This window comes from Elaeis guineensis, chromosome 7 (assembly GCF_000442705.2).
Source record: "Elaeis guineensis isolate ETL-2024a chromosome 7, EG11, whole genome shotgun sequence".
Classification (NCBI taxonomy): domain Eukaryota; kingdom Viridiplantae; phylum Streptophyta; class Magnoliopsida; order Arecales; family Arecaceae; genus Elaeis; species Elaeis guineensis.
In genome coordinates this window covers 96,878,380-96,895,838 of record NC_025999.2, presented here as the reverse complement: position 1 = coordinate 96,895,838, position 17,459 = coordinate 96,878,380, and the positions used below count along the sequence as shown (strand labels likewise).

The following is a 17,459-nucleotide window of genomic DNA, read 5'->3' as shown; positions in this document are numbered from 1 at the left end:
TTGTAAGCTAGATCTAGGCCTGAATTGGAGTTGGTGCGGATACTCCAAGCCCAAGGCATGCGGGTCTAACCCCCTGAGTTTTTATCTTTAATGCTTTAGCAAATAATTGAAACAGATCTTTGGCTCAAAATCCAAACAAGAGCCAACCAACCACTTGTAATGCAAAACTGACCCATCATTAAGTTGGGCCAAATAAATAAATGGAGCATCATGCAATACTGTCTGGCGTGCAAAATTTTTATTAACCATGTTTAGAGGGTTCTTCGAGAATAAATCCAACCAGATCCTTATTTAGACTACAGTTTTTCTAAAAATAATACAGTGTCTTATACAAGAAAAAAAAAATGGCATTCATCAAGGTTTAAACACAAGCTCCTAATAGGCTTCTCACAGATAATAAATTATTTTGGATACGAGTTTGGCTGTGAATACTCCAAATTGAAACCACGCGGAGGTCCGTCTCTTCTTCCCACTTCCAAGGTTTCCGGCATCCAATAACATATGTGGCAATGGAAATACATATCCTCTGTACAACACCAAAGCCCAGCACTTACAAACATTTCATTTGGAGTCCTTCCTTCGCCGATCAATGTAGATTAATCCTGAAATTTACCGACACATTAGAACAATCACATCTCAAGGCAGATAATGATAAAATTTATGAGGTTACAAGTTTAGTATTGGAGAAAAATTCAGCTACGAGAAACATTACTGATGCAGAAAAATGTGGACAAAATCACTGAAAGTTTTAAAATAATCAAGCGATTAAACTTAATAAAAATTTAAAAAAAATAAATAATATATCATTAATTTATATATTTAGAAAAATTTAATGCATGATGAAGGTAAGAACTAAAAACCTTAGCGCCACCCCAGCAACAAAAATAGACTATGCCATTAATGTGTAACCTGTTACTGTTCCTTAACGTGTTGCGGATAGTTCATCAGTAGAATGTACTGTTTGATAGATTAAGGAACAATTTTCAGTTGGTAGGATCCCGTGGAATAACTGAAAGGTGTTACCATGGATAAGACGCACATTAAGAAGAAAACAGCAATTTCAGGAAAGGACATGATAAGCAGAAAACGTTGGTATGATGTCTTAATGCCATTAATTCAACACCACAAACCCCCATCCCACCAAAAAGGGTATATGCTATTCTGATACTTACGCAAGATCGCCCATCACTTGTGTATTCTAAGAAACAACAGTTGTAAATGATGGGGCCTACCAAGCTATCCACCAAGCCATAACATTTCAAACAGGGGCTCGATACGGATGAGGTATATCACATCCCCTCTCGAGATACTTTGAACAAGACAAATACATCGAAAAGTCTGCGTATGGTCAGTAGAAGCTTATCCATTTCATATACATATTAAAAGATAGTTATCTTTAGGGTCCATGGATATCTATTAAAATAAATGTTCTTCATCATTTCCACCAATACTGGTGTCTTGATGTGGACTCCTTATGTCCTGCACTCCTTTTAGGAGCGAATAACGATGATGAAACAGGATAAGACTAAGAAGAAAAATGCTAGAAAGGGTGTCTAATGGTGGACCACAAGTTATTTTAGAAACAATGATTAACATAGCATGATCACTTGAAGTAGAAAGGGTCCGTTATCTTGATTTGTTATCAGTTTTTTTTTTTTTTATTTATTTATTCTACTTTAGTGATAAAGAAGCTATTCATCTATTGTTAACACCCCATGTAGTATGTGGCCAAAGAGAGTGTATGTTGGTACTAGTATTGCAAACAATTTTAATTTACATGCAAAATGGACAGGTAATAATAAAATTTCAAAAATATTAATTAAAAAAATTAGAACCATGGTAAACCAACATGGCCAATTGTGTAACTAAAGAAATTCAACTAATGAAATAGTAAAGGAAAACACTAAAACTTTGATTAAAAAATAAATAAAGCAGAAGAACTCACCATCTGAACAGGTTGATGCGGCACTTAGGAAGTGTCTGGCCTCGCTCAACTTGTTTTAAACTCACCGCGCTGCACAGAACCCGGATTGGCACCTTCCCGGTAGCCGTACCGACCACCCGGAACCCTAGCCTCGTCCGGACCTCCACACCGAACCGGATCTCCTTGCTCCTGAACCGGGACTCCAGCCGGGACCCCACCGCGTCGTCCACCATCACCCCCTGCGCGTTTGCCGAGAACCGGACCACCGTTGCATTCTTCTTCCCCTGCTCGAACCCTGCGATCGGCGCCGTCCCCACCTCCACATCGCCGTCGTTGTCCACCACAGTCACCTGTCCCTCCCCGCCGCCGTACACGAGCCCGATCTTGCCGTTGGGGTTCGAGGCGAGGATCCGGACGGCGGTGGCCGCGTCTAAGAAGGAGCCATCGGATCTGGCGGCGACGCGGAACCGCGAGGCCTGGACGGACTGGACGCGGAAGGAGGGGAGGCGGGGCTGGAACCAGAGGTAGGCGATGCCGCCGGCGACGGCGAGGAGAAAGGCAAGGACGAGGCCGGTGGCGAGGAGCCAGCAGCAAAGGCAGCAGCAGGAGAAACGCCGCCGTCGGCGGCAGGGGGCCTTCCCTGCGTGCCGGAAGGTCGGGGGCAGCTGCGATCGCCGCTTCGGGGGATTCGAGGCCACTACCGGCGGCGCCGCGGGGTCCCGGTAGCCTGGCGGCCTCTGGAGCATTGGTTTCGCCGCCGGCCCTTCCGCCCGGTAGCCTGGCGGCTTCTGGAGCACCGGTTTCGCCGCCGGCCCGTCCACCATTTTTCCTCAGAGACCGGAGGATTTAAACAGATCTGATTCGCTTCACTATTTTATTTATTATTCTATAAAAATGAATAAATATAAGAACAAATCATACAATGGTCGAAATTATTGTGAAATTACTACAAGATCCGAAGAAACAATTACTGAAATATATGATACATATAGAATTAAAAATTATGTACAACAATCATGCAAAAACCTAAAAAGAGGATGATTCGTTACTTTAACAAAAATGGAGAAAGAAAACTGGATATAGAAAAAATAGTTCAGAGTCCTCTGAAAATAGTATACATATTATCATATATAAGATATAAAAGGAATACCAAAAAATTGCAGAAAAATGATAAAAAACGATGAAAAAGATACAACAGCAGGGAAATCACGAGAAGTAGAAATGCAAAAAAAAGAAATTCAGGCTTGGTGGAAGAGAAGCGGGATGAGGGAGTGGGAGAAGAAGGAGGCGGTGTGGAGTCCCACGGGCATCGGAATTCCGGGGACAGCGGACTGGGATTTATAAGGGTCGGACGTACGGGGCGCTAGGATGAGATCTGGGAGACGGCATAACAGTTTGTTCCCGCGGAGTATGGTACAGAGAGAGAAGGGGGTGGTGGGGGGGAGGGGGAGGCTGGGGGGAGGACGGCGGATGTCGGAAAGGGAGGGCTTTAATATCGCGGCATTCACGCGCACCGTGGTTGGAGGGATGACGTGGCGAGGCCGGATTGGAGGGAACGCCCACGTGGGGACCTAGTATTTTGTCGGTTGGCGGTCCAATGATGGGATCCAATTTAACCGAATAACGGGAATCTACTTCGTGAGCGGTACCTTAACCTTCGGCTGGGAGGCGCTGCAAATCTCAAAATCGGCTATTATTGAATGTCCGAGTGGGATCAACATTTTTCTGCATACAATGTCTCGCAGCAAGCACTGAAAGTTATATTCATATTAGTTTTAATTTCATGCAATATCCTGACTTTTGCTTTTAGAATGTTGTAGAACGCTGCTATTGATTCTTTTTCATTTTTTGATCTAACCTACCACATTTGATTCACCAGCCATTGCGTGGGCAAGAAACTTATCTAATGAATTAGGTAGAAATAGGAAAAATTTACTAGAATCATGCCAACAAAATGCAAATGTGTTAGGTCATACCCTACCTACAATTGTTGCCACCTATTTATTAGAGTTTTCACCTATATTAATCACAGTTAATGTACCATAAGTTTTGAGTTTATTTGTCTTTTGATGTGCAGTTGCAAGTGGTTGAAACTGATCATTTCAGAAAACTTTACATTTATTATTTTTTTGATAATTTTTTTAATTTGCTAAGAGGGTGTTCACTTAGATGACAGTAAGCTTCTCTTTGATGTCTCGGAGAAGAACAACTAAAATAGCAACGGTATATGTGTATTACAGGAAATGAATAATTTACTTGTAGATAATTGATGATGGTCTAATTTCAAAATAGATGTATAATTGATATAAATGATCATATATTTATGAAAGACTTAGCAATTGCTTATATGAGAATGTTTTAGACCTCCATCAAGATGCATGATTGATCCTACCTCACCATTTAACAACATATTATGCTCTCTTAAATTTTGAACCAACAATCCGAAAGGATAATCATGCACTTCATCCGAGCACCGTCTTAGATAGCATGTCTTGTTGCCTTATATTTTTCTCAAACTCGGTACCTCATTTCTCTCACCTACATAGGTTTCATGAAGATTCATCTAGAAATTTATCATCATCAAATGTAGTCATAGTTGCATGACACAAAGGAACTAAATCTATTTAGATAATTATAACATTAGAATATTTTAATCTTCTCTGTAGCTGCAAAATAACAAAATAAAGCTATACATAGACTTTCTATTTAATGATGGATATACATATTATGATATTGATTTAAAATTACAGGATATACAATTCTCCTGAGAGACACTGTCGTAGAACGGTTGTCATCAAGCAGCCTATATACGTACATATATCTCGTAAGAATGGTGCCCTGGGGTCAATATTATATTCAATAGGTACAATAATGCTGCAGTGGCTTCTACCATGTTCATTGCTGACATAACAACCAATCAAAGCCCCCCAAAAATTGTGGATTCTTCTCCGAGTAGTTTAAGCTCACTGTCAACACCCACTGGACCCAAAAACTAGCTGGCTCTATCTCGTGACATTCCCATCATTCACCAGGTATTTTATTTCAAAACCATCTGCTGCCGTACCACCTCATCCGAATTTTTTATCATCCTATCCGTTACAGGGTGGGACACGCTCCACGTTCTCCCGGCTCCCTTGGTGCCCTCATCTCCCAGACTCCCACCCGAGCGGCGACCAGAGATTGCATCTTAGCCGTCCGATACGTGGGTCACCGGACAATCATAACAGCCCCGCACGCGCAAGTTGGGATGCGGTGTTCCGCTCATTCTGTAGCCGGAGAATAGCGTCTCGCTGTTAACAGGTGGTGGTTCGGGTATCTCGTGGACGATGGACCACAGTAACCCGCATAAAGACGTGTTTGATGGATTGGTGTCACGTTGGGTGGGGGATTGCACCAAATTGACTCATTCCATTTAAGTTTTTTTTTTTTGGTGCTGGTACCAAGTCTTATTCAAGGAAACTGTATTCTTCTGTTCCTATGCTTGTTCTTTTCTCATAGAAAAAGATAAATTGATGAACTGGATGTTGTGATGGAGGTTTGTATTTTTTTGCTGGATGATAGTAGTTATAGAGGAGGTTGCTATTTTCCTTTTGCACTATTTATTTGTTGGAACATGGAAGACGCGTTAAGGTTTACACAATCTGTGGGTTGGCTATAGTCCCCGGGAATGCAATTTTAGAGTATGATGTCAATATCAAGCATCAACCATGGTTGCTTGATTTGTAGGTCTGCTTCAATTCAAATTTGTAAAGGTGAAAGTAATTTGCAGTAACCCGACAAGCTAAGATAAATATTATATGGTAACATATCAATATATGAGACCAAGATGCTTTCATGGATAATACCGTGCGAATAAGTATTTCTACACATGCAAGTAAGCTTTAGTAGATTCACATGGATCTTGGATCTATAATGTAGATTGTAGTTTTCTCTATAGTTCATACCTAAGATATCTGACTTAATACATAATAAGTGAAATTGTTATTGACTAGGACATCTCTTCTATGTAAGAAGTTGTAAAATCATAAACAACTTGTGACTGAGGGACTCACAAATAATTTAAGGTTAGATCAAGAAAGTAATTTCTCAATGTATTTCCATACAACATAAAGTTGGAGAACATTTATATGAGGCTTGTAACATAGGGAATTGTAAGTAATTTAATATACAATTAGGGGTCTTGTAATAATTTAGTCAACTCATCTTCTTGCAAAGTGAAGCTGAAAGATGCACGAAGTATTGTTAATTAGGTATCTGTCAATAAGTTGTGACTTAGTTAGCGACTTGAAATTGATCTTGTTTCAATGGTTTTCCACCAAGTCCCACCGACTTCATATGAAGCTTGCCATTTGAAGACCTATAAGTAATGAGTCAATGAGAGACTTCAAATGTGGTTTCACCAAACCTCAAGTCTACAAGTTCAGGATTGTAAGATAATTGATAGATCAATCAGGGACCTAAGAAAGTTAAGTCAGCAATTAGTTGCCAACTTTACTTATATTAAACAGTAACAGTGGCTGTAACATTATATTAGCCATTAATTTGAGGATTGCACCGCCCTGACGCTTATAAATATCTCCATCCTAGCACGAAGCCTCACTCTCCACATTTGAATATTTTTTCCTCCAAAGTCTGCATCTTCTTCTTTTTTTTTTTTTTTGGTAAGACAGTCACTTCATACTACTCTAATATAAGTACAATCTAAAAATCAAAAAAAAAAAAATATCTCGAAAGCACATTAGCAAAAGAGAGGCATCACTCCAACTCAAACAGAATGCTGAACAACAAACGAGGCCATCCAGTCCACCGCACTATTCCCCCCACGATAGATATGCTGAATGTCGTGGGAGAGACATCCGAGCATCAGACACTGGATATCACCACCAAGAGGTTACAAGTAGCAGCACAATCATAAGGCCCCTGCATCCTAGCCACTACTGTCAGTGTCCCCCTCCATTACCAGCTGATCGGCCCCAAGAATCATCCTCGTATAGATGATGCCTTCCCAAGTCGCCCTCAACTTTGCAGCGGGCACCGTAGCATTCACAAGCTGAACACCTCCAACCACGATGAACAGAGAGTCGGGGCCACGGATCACAAAGCTAGCGCCTCCTCTCTTATCAGCCATACCGCCATCAAAATTGATCTTCAGGAATGACGGGGGTGGGGGCTCCTACGAGAGGAAGACTCTCCTATGTGCTCTAGGAGAAGGAAGGGAGTTCCAAGTGTCTCGAGTCCTGAAGATCAAATCAGAAGGCACAGCATCCACGATCTCCATAGCCTAGGTCATAGCCCTCTCAAAAATCCTCCTTGCCGGCATTTTGAGAGGCTAGATATGAAAAGCAATATATGCTGCTCTAGTGGCAACAAGTCTGGTGGCCTCAAACTTCGTGCTCCACCTCAAGTCCTCTAAAAAATCTGGGTAGGCTGCTCTACAAAAGTATCCAGAATGGGGAGGGGGGGTAGCCAGCTGCCACACCCCCGCGCTCTGGGGCACTGAAAAAGTGTATGCTCCAAGGTTTCAACCTCTAACTCACAGCAAGGGCATGTAGTCGGAATGTCCATCCCTCTGGTACTCAGCAAAGCTCTGGTAGGTAGCCGACGCCAAGTAATCTTCTAAAGAAAAAGGCACACTTTGGGATGAATCCGAAGCCTCCAGATCCACGCACCATCCATCGTCCTCCTTGGCTCATCTCTATAAATCTCGTAGAGCTTCTTGGAAATAGCCTTAGAAGTGCACGAAGACTGTCAAACCTGGACGTCCAGACCTGCCATGATGGGAATCGCCTAAGACAGCATCCTCTCCGTTAGCGAATCACCAAAGAGCTTGGCAATCAACTGTGAGTTCCAGCTCCTCCCTATGGCTGAAAGAGGTTAGAAACTCAGGCCCTATCGCCAATCTCAGTGCTAAAAAGGTCGGCCACTGGGTCAAAGGAAGCTTGGACAACCATGGGTGCAAGAGGTCAATCAACTGTCACCCAGAAGCTATGTCATTTGGGCCAAGACATCAGGAGCACGATGACATATCTCCTTCCAAATGCTGGAGCTGCTCCGACCAGCGTGGATCTCACCCTCACGGCTCCAGCTGCCACACCTAGCGCGCATCATCATACTCCATGGGCTATCAAGCTGCAACAAAAATCTCGTAGCATGATGGACAATCAGTGTCTCACGCCGGACCTGTAGAGACTGCACACCCAGAACTCCTTCACAGATCGAGAGGCACACCACATCCCAAGCCACAAGGTGAACACCTGACCCCCCACCCCCTCTCTGGTGGGAGCCCCAGAGGAAATTTCTAAATTGTTGCTCCAGCCTCACCAAGGTGATCTTTGGTATAATGATATAAGACAGAAGATACATAGAAATAGCACTGAGGACTGATCTAATCAGGGTGACTCTGGTCATCATCGACAGTGCTCTGGATTGCCAACCCTCAAGTCGTCTGTGAATCAAATCTTCCAGCTCAGTACACTCGGACCCTCGAAGGTGCCTTCCTATGACAGGAACCCCGAGGTAGCGCAGGACTCCCTAATGGTCTATAATACCAACAATCTCCCTGATCGACTGTCTATAATGAACACTAGCCTTCGGGCTAAAATAGATATAGATTTAGTCAAGTTCACCTTTTGACCAGAAGTAAGGCAGTAGTCCTCCATAATCCTTCTAAAAGTTGCTGTATTTTAAATAGATGCACGTCCAACCAATAGACAATCATCAGCAAAAATAGGTACGAGATCGGTTGGGCTTCAGGAATTGGCATGTAAGAGTCTATAAACCAGCTAATGGTCACCAGTGGCAAAGCACGAGACAAGGCATCAGCATAATAATGAACAAGTAGGGAGACAGGGGACAACCTTGACGGAGACCAACAGAGGAGTAAAAGAAGTCCGTAGGAGTGCCATTAATCAAGATAGAGAAGGAAGGAGTATGCACGCATCCTTTGATCCAGCTGATCTAGTGCTTATGGAATCGAAAGCTCTCCGAGACCTGGTAGACGAACTCCTAGTACATCCAATCGTAGGCCTTCTCCATGTTTAATTTGATAGCCATAAGACAACCACGAGCAGAGGCTCTCTGCAGATCATGCATGAATTTCTATGCAATCAGAATATTGTTGGAGATACTACAACTGCCAACGAAAGCTCCTTGCTCAGAGCTAATTAAACAAGGAAGTATGGGCTTCAACTTGCTCACCAACACCTTGGCACATATCTTATACAAAGTGGTATATAAATTGATAAGCCTATAGTGACTAGGCTCAGAAGCATCCTATCTCTTCGAAATCAGCACAATGAAGATCTTCCTCTAATCATCAATCAATGATCCAGTCGCAAAGAGCTGCAGACAGCCTCCACGACCTCACCTTGGATAACAAGCCAATATCACCTAAAGAAGGAGGGAAAACTATCCGATCCAAGCGTCCTGTCCTCAACCATGGCCTAGATGGCCTCACGAATCTCCTCCATGGACACATCACGGATCAAAAAAGCATTCTCTGTGAGCGAGACCTGGCTCACCGATGGGAGAGGCTGAGCCCGCTCGGCTCCATCTAACTGCACCGATCGTCTCGAGCAAAAGAAGCTAAGTATCTTCTATCTCATCTTCTCAGTGCTATCAAGCCACTGCCTTGACAACGGTGGCCCTGACAGGCAAAGAATGAAAATTCTGAAGCCGTAACTGAAAAAGGTATGCATATTTTGTATTCACGTGATCCATCTTATGAAACTCATAATTTCAGGTCTCTCATATTTTGCCCTTGCAATTCTAAAACACCTTAGGCCCAAGGCTTAATTTCTTTTGCTTGTGATCTCTTCAATGGCATTGCCCGCAAGGTTGAGGCCATGCTAGGCCTCCAGAAGCTGTCTCAACTGTTCCCAATCTCTCGTGCTTGCTCTCTTCGCTGTAATTTTGGTGCTTAGTTTCTTGTGTTCCTCGGAAACATCACGGGCCCCATCTCCGTACTCAAGTGAAGCAGCAGCTGCATTCACTGCGATGTACCCAATTTGGGTTTCATTCAATCCCACATGCACTTCTATTATTTCCTGTGAAGCAATCCTCTTCCTATGCTTGAACAATATGGAGCCTGTGGTTCATACTTGAGCTAATAATTTAGTGCCTACGTTATGGCCACAATTTGAATCATGGATCCCTTTTATGCATTGCATAAAGATTGGTTGGAAAGGGGCATTCCTTCTACCTCCCGATCCTGCTCTTTTCAATATACACCATGCTCTTTGGTAAAGGAGGGAGAAAAAAAAAATCATCGAGGGGTAGCAACGTAACATGCTGAGATTTCACCGATCATGATAAGGATTACTAAGTAGGCAAAGACAATGTCATTTGAATTCAGTTTGCACTCTCAAACTAGCCCTTTTGTACAGCTAGAGGGTTTAGTGTTTGCATTGAGGGAAGCATTCTGATACTTCTGTAACCAAGGAGAAAAAGACATTTGCAGGGCCATACGACTTACTGCCAGACCCATCTCTGATCGAGGCATGCCTTCATCTTACCTGAACCTTAAAAACTACAACGTCCACGGCATTGAGTTAATCCTAAACAAGCATCAAGATTGAAGAAAGAAAAGTTTGAACAAATGCTACAACACACGGTGATGCGTTTCTACCAATCAAGCCATGCAGCAAGCATGGAAGGACATATCAGCATGATACGGCACGCTTAACAAGGGCCTTACTGTGGCGTGGCCATTGTTCCTGCTACAACCTGTACCTTTGGCGGTGTTGAGGCCTCCGATGAAGGCCGGTTCCCAGTATCGAACCTTCTGACATCCTCAATCATCCTCACTACCTCTGTCATCCGGGGCCTTTGCTCTGGCATCCTAGCCACACAGGTCATTGCAATCTGAAGCATCTCCACCATCTCCTCCTCTATATTTGGATATCTCATCAGCTCCAGATCAAACACCTCTGCAGTCCACTCCTCACGGACCACGGAATGAACCCACCGTACTAGGTGGATCACCTCATCACCCCCACCTTTTATTTGGATAGGGGACTTCCCTGTGAGAAGTTCAAGCATGAGGACACCAAAACTGTAAACATCTGAAGCTTGTGTTGCTTTTCGCAGGTCAACCACCTCAGGTGCACGATATCCTGCAGTCCGGGACACAGGAGGAATCGTTGGGTTCATCAAGGACGTCAGCCCAAGGTCAGAGACACATCCATATTGCCGGTTGTTGAGGAAGACATTGGATGATTTAATGTTCCCATGAACAAGTTTGCCGTTGTTCCCAGTATGGATGTGTGCAATTCCTCTTGCAGCTCCAACGGCTATCTTTAATCTAGTTTCCCAATCTAGAGGTATCCTGTCTTCCCCTCTTTTTCCTGCAGAACAAGAGAGTTAACGAACAATGTAGAGTATGACTGTTCAAAAAGCATATATAACATTACATGTTATGCATGTTTTCTAGTTTTTGGTTTGCATCAGTTGTTCGTCAAGACATGAAGTTCTCCATTAACTCAATTCAAAGAAACTAACTAGTCTATTACGTGGAAGCTGCATGATAAATGAACCGGTGATAGACTATAATGCATTTAATATCTAAGCAGTACATGAATGTGCTTTTTTCCTTTTTAAGCAATAAATTTAGAAATGCAGTGGATACATGGTAAATGAGCTTCCAACCATGTGTGCCATACTGTTGAGTTCTATGGTTTGCATCAAGAAGTGCCAGAAATTCTTAAGAAACTCTCATCATCCCCAGTGCCAAGAGAATGGTGGCCAACTTAAGTGGTTCAAGGCTTCATATACATATCAAAATTATTCCCCTAAAAAAAAATCAACAAGATTATCATGCTGCAAACCACATTGCTAGCTTGGCTTGCCCATTGCGGCATAGGAAGATGATTTTCCTGTTGATCTTATCCACATTCCAATTTACAAGAATCAGTTGTTGAAGGTATTATTATTTAACGGTTTGATAGATCATGCACAAGTAATGTGGAAGATAAAGAGTATGAGTCAAACTTAGACTTGTTGAATTGTTGTAGGTAAATATCAAAAGGTGTTTTAGGTAAACATTTGAAATCTTTTCACTTTAGGATAGCATTTTCTTATTTCCCTTTTTTCAAGATAGGCCCTTAAGAAACATCAACAACCATGAGCTAGAGCTGCATTCCCATATGGAACCTTGACTTGGAAATATGCCTAAGAGATGATCGAAAAAGATAGCATAACACATCAGGGTGTTTGGTGCCAAACAATTGGACTAATGCACATTATGTCATAGAGAGAGATTATATACATGATTTCATATAGATATCCTCTTTCTTTAATCAAATCTAGACAGATCATTTTTATCATCTACAAAAAGCATCATAGGGATGACTACAAGCAAATTTAGGGATTTTATCTGTTCACTGACATGTATATTCTTGAGTTCATATCAAACTTAGTCCAGAGGACATGCCTCTAAAGGTAGTTGAATGGTAAAGGATTCTCTTTATTTAGAAACTTTCGCAAACACCATACCCAAATAACCACTGTGGTGTGAAGTAGTCCAGTCCCCAGATCTTAGCACCAACTTACTATCAAATAGGGGAATTAATTCTATCAACCAAAAGCGGTAGCATTACTATGTTAGCTTGTAGATGTTAAGTACGAGTTACCATATCACAAGGGATAGCCCCAACAACTATATTCTTTTAAATTCTCTTTTATAACAATTCCCTCAAAGCATTATTCAACCAGAATGTTGAGATAAGTTTAAAATAAAAAAAGATTAAAAAAATTGATAAAACCAACCAGAAAAAATTACTGGTTTTGCATCCCGAGATTTGTAACAACTCAAGCATGCGACCACAGACATCAAAAGTTCGAGTAAATAGTAGAAAAGTACACCACAAGTATAGTGCTAGATTGAGCATTAATATCCAATTTGAATACAAATCATAAAGAAGAGCAAATTATAGCAATGACCTCCAAATCAAAGCAGAAACAAGCAGCATAAATATTAAGCAATCAGCAGTGTTGAGTGCTCCCGTGGAGAGAAGTTTGGCTTAAGTCAACCATAAATCCTCTCCTGCATTTAGAGGAGAAGAAAGGTACTGTGTCTTGAATCAAAAGAAGCCATAAAAATAAGGGGACAAAAAAAAAAAAGACATAATTTTAACTTGCAAACTGAAAAACAAATTCAGTCAAATCCAACATAATTGAGTGGTCGACATTACAACACACAACATGACAATATAATCGGAATCTTAATCAAAGAAATTAATCATGCGGAAAAAAATCACCATATCGAATAACTATCAGAAGGATTGAGAATAGAATCGGTCAGCCCATTACATAATATTTTTCTCCATCACATTATCATTCTAAAAGAAGGCAATAATAATAACAAAGTGCAAAGAACCATACCATGTAACCAAGCAGCCACACTGCCGTGGGCGAAGTAGTCATACACGATGAGCTTCTCATCCTTGGAATAGTAATACGCCCGCAGCTCCACCACGTTCTCGTGCTTGATGCTCCCGACCACCTCCATCTGCTGCTCGAACTCCTTCTTCCCGAACCCGACCTCCTTCAGCCTCTTCACCACCACCATCGTCGCGTCCTCCAACACCGCCTTGTACGCCGTCCCGAACGTCCCCTTCCCCAACACCTCCGCCGAAGCCCTCAGCAGATCCTCCAAGTCGAAAGCAAACGTGCACCCTCGAAGAACACCAACCGGTTCATCTCGTCCTGGTTTCCGGCCATGGCCTTCTCCGGCGACCGATCCCCTTTGGATCCCTTCCCGGCGACCACGCCATCGGCGTCCCTGTTCGAGCAACAGAGGAAAAGAAACAACGCCATCACCGCAAAAATTACAGCACAGCCGCCGATGATAATTGCAAGAATCACCGACTCGCTGAGCCTGCGGAAAGCTCCCGTTCCCGGAAGCGGCGGCGAAGGCGAAGGGGAAGGAGAAGGGGAGGAAAGGGGCAACGGCGGCGGGGTCGAGAGAGAAATCGGGGAGAGATGGTTGCCGGAGAAAGAGGAATTTGGGAATTTCTGTAGAGATTTAGGGATGCTGCCATTGAGGTGGTTGTTGGAACATTCAAGAGCTGGAGACTCGGGAGTTGGAGATCGGGGATCTCGCCGGAGAAGGAGTTGTTGGAGAGGTTCAAGGCGGTGAGATGGGTGAGGTTGGAGAGGGACGTCGGGATGGAGCCGTTGAAGGCGTTGAAGGAGAGATCGAGGACCGTTAGATTCTTCCAGCCGGAGAGATCGGACGGCAGGGGACCGGAGAAGCTGTTGAGCTGGAGGTGGAGGCCGGTGAGGGCGGTGAGGTTGGCGAAGTCGGCGGGGATGGGGCCGAAGAGGCCGTTGGAGCGGAGGCTCAGGATCTGGAGCGCCGTAAGGCGGCCAAGGGTGTCGGAGGGGATGCGGCCGTTGAAGCCGACCCCAGGCAATCGGACGGCCACCACGCGGGCGCGGTCGCCGCTGCACGCGACGCCCCGCCAGGTGTCGCAGACCGATGTGAAGGGGCTCCAGTTGAGGACGCGCCGGGGAGGAAGCCGCGCGATGAAATCCAGCAGAGTCTGCTTGTCCTCCACCGGCTCAGCGGCTCCTCGCGAAACAATCGCCGCCAAGCAGACCAACAGAATCGCTGTCGCCGAAACTACCAGCTTAGCCTCCTCCATTCCTATCTAGACTTCAGATCAAGCAAGTCCTCTCTCAAGCCTATGACATTTCTTTTTTCCTTGCAAGAAAAGCTGGAATGGCTGCTTTAACTGCAGCGCCTCCGCGCTGGTAGAGAGGGATTCAAAATTTTGAATTTTTTTCTCTTTCCTTTCACTGCAAGATTGGCTGCTGTCCTCCAACCAGAGTACAAAAAGGATGTAGCTCTCACAGTCCGGTGGAGATCAAACCGGGGATGCAGTACCGGAGCCTTGGAAGGAGAATTCTTCTTTGTTAGTCGAAGGGTGAGAAGAGGGGTCCCTGCGACGCAAGTAAAGAGCACTTTAACCAAGCTTGCTTTGGGGAACGGCCATCCGACGAAAGCTAGGGGCAATGAATGCAATCATTTATTCGGGGAACCGTTGACACTGAGGGAGAGGAAGCGCTAATGGCGAATTAAAATTAGAAAAAAAAAAAAAAAAACGAAACAAAGGCAAATTAAAATGGACGAGCGTCACCATGTGAGAGGGGAGAGAAATACGGAGGGATAAGAGGAGAAGAAACCCTGCGTTCGAGGAGAGTGGAACCGCTTTGAATCCGCCACCATATCTGAGGTAGAGTTGGAGCTCGAGGTGGCGAAAAATGGAGGACTTGACAGGGAGGAAAGGCAGAGATCCCTAGGGTTCTTCGAGTTTGGCGATAGCTTTATTGTTTCTCGGGGCCAAAATTGGCGGTAAAACGACGGAGGTAAGGTTCGGAGAGCGGGACTCAGGATTTAATTGAGGTTACGTAACGCAATGTGTGCTGTAATTAAATTAATTTTTTTATAAATAATGTTTATTGAGATTTTATGTCGTGATAAACTGTGTTTTAATATTTTTCTTTCTACTTCTCCAGAAGAATTACGGACACCGTTCTCCTCGCGGGCTCATTTCAAGCTACCGCGGATTGCTGACGTGGAAAGGCGGCTCAGCTTTTGATTTTTAAATCTTGTGAAGAAAGTAGAATTGGTCAACAACCTTTGCGCAACTTTAAAAGCTTGACTTGTACATAGTACGATTTATCTCACATATCAACTCTTTACAGTGACATGGGGACGCTCGACCAGCCAATTTGCGCACTTTGCTGCACGCTAGGTTTGGTGCGCTATAGCAAGTAGTGGTTGTTATCTGAGACAGAATGGAACCATGAATACCCTTGGAAGGGAGAGAAGAATCCCGATATTTCCTCTTACAACACCATCTCCTTAACGTTCCGTCCATCCGAATCTGATCACCAACGTCCACAGTAACCGCCACCTAACGCTAAATCCTGGGTTCGTACCATCCGCACGACTATTTTGTCCAGTGGACCAGACAAGATGCACGGCCTTGATGTTGCCAGCCTGGAAACCCAAGGTGGCGGATGGCGATCAAACGCTGTCGAGCTGGCAGCGGGGCTCACAGAGATGGAAAGCCCCTGAAACCGTTGATATGGTTGGGTTAATTTTGTTTTGTTCCCTGGGAGGTGACGTGATCCGGGGCGCAAGGGTGGGGGGCCCTTGTCTCTTCCGCTGTCACCGCTCTACCCTGCCCAGTAATTCCATCCTATGGTCGGGGTTTGTTCGATGACCTCATAAGAAATTTGTTGAATAAATTAAAAAAAATGAAGGCATCGAACCAAACAGGTGGCATCATCAGACGGTCGGCCTTAATTTCTCCAGCTTGTTTGATGCGTCACACGTCGCACGAGTTGGAAGGAACAAAGCCTTTGTTAGGAACGTCCAGAAAGGGACCATTAGCACCACAAGTGATGGGGACTGTAATTTCTAGCCATCGGATCGGTCCTATCGGCAAGACAAAGAAAACGATTCACGAGGGTGACAGTAAAAGACGTGACGGACGCGATCGGTCTATTTGGTTTTATGCGCGGTGGCTTCGCCTGTTTGGGGTCTCATTGGTTGGACGGTCCGGGCGGTGAGCTTTTCGAAACGACGACGGGATCGAACGACTAAAGTAGCTGGGCAAAAGGTCCGTATTTAATAAAAAAAAAGGTAATTTTATCCGTTTTTTAACGTCATTTACCATGTCACGGTTTGACAAGGGTGGGTTAGTTACCAATGATGGTTTATGACTGTAGATTAATAGTAACTAATTTTTCTACTGATCAATGAGATAATTAGATTAGTTGGGGATATTTTAGAGCTAAAGTGTCCTTTCGAACGTGGACTTTAGAGTTTTAATATCATCGGTTAAAAAGAAAATCTATACGTTAGGTAATTTTTCCTTTTTATTTACCATACATCTCCTGGCTAACACTATCTTTCTCTCTCTTCTTTTCTTAATGATGTGCTTGGCATGCACCCAATTTTAGTTTATAATAGATTGGTTGGAACAGGGAAAGCTAAAGCTAGTGTTGCTCCCAGAGATTGCAGCGAATTGTATTGTTGTTCCAGATGCCATGTTGATAGTGGACTGAGCCAGCCATCTATCCTGATATATCAAAATGGTGTTTTGATTACTGTTACGGCCCATCTTGTCCATGAAAAAAATATATCCTGCATTGGGAGATCCCGGTGTTTATGCAGAGGAGTGGATTACTTTTGTTTCCTAAACATGTGACCTATCATTAAAAACATAGCCCTAAAAAAAAATTATGAGGGCCTATTCATTTGAAGATAAAAATTTTATTTGAAAATTTATATTTTTTTCGGATAAATATTTTCAAGACAACATGTACATTTATACATATTTTTTTATAAATTAAAAAATAACTTGAAAATCTGTTACCTATATTTTTTTGCATTACTAATTTTCTGCATAAGTTACTAAGATTTATTTATATTTCTCATAATACCTTTTATTATATAATATTATTATATATAATATAATATAATATAATTATTATAAAACTAAGGGTATATTAGGAATGAAAA

General features: G+C 43.2%; 2 protein-coding genes across 2 annotated transcripts; both read right to left on the bottom strand.

Moving 5' to 3' along the window:
- Positions 1-259: 259 nt before the first annotated feature.
- On the bottom strand, positions 260-3,311 carry LOC105048233 (uncharacterized). The gene is made up of 2 exons (XM_010927482.4): positions 1,946-3,311; positions 260-602 (listed from the first exon to the last, which is right to left on the bottom strand). The coding sequence occupies exons 1-2, from the start codon at positions 2,746-2,748 to the stop codon at positions 587-589; spliced, it is 819 nt and encodes a 272-aa protein (XP_010925784.1). The 5' UTR covers positions 2,749-3,311; the 3' UTR covers positions 260-586.
- A 6,952-nt stretch (positions 3,312-10,263) lies between these two features.
- LOC105048235 (probable inactive receptor kinase At4g23740) lies at positions 10,264-15,044 on the bottom strand. The gene is given in 4 exon segments (XM_029265504.2): positions 10,264-11,268; positions 13,304-13,600; positions 13,603-13,989; positions 13,992-15,044. Coding segments are annotated over 4 exon segments (1,914 nt in total). The 5' UTR covers positions 14,569-15,044; the 3' UTR covers positions 10,264-10,615.
- Positions 15,045-17,459: the final 2,415 nt, after the last annotated feature.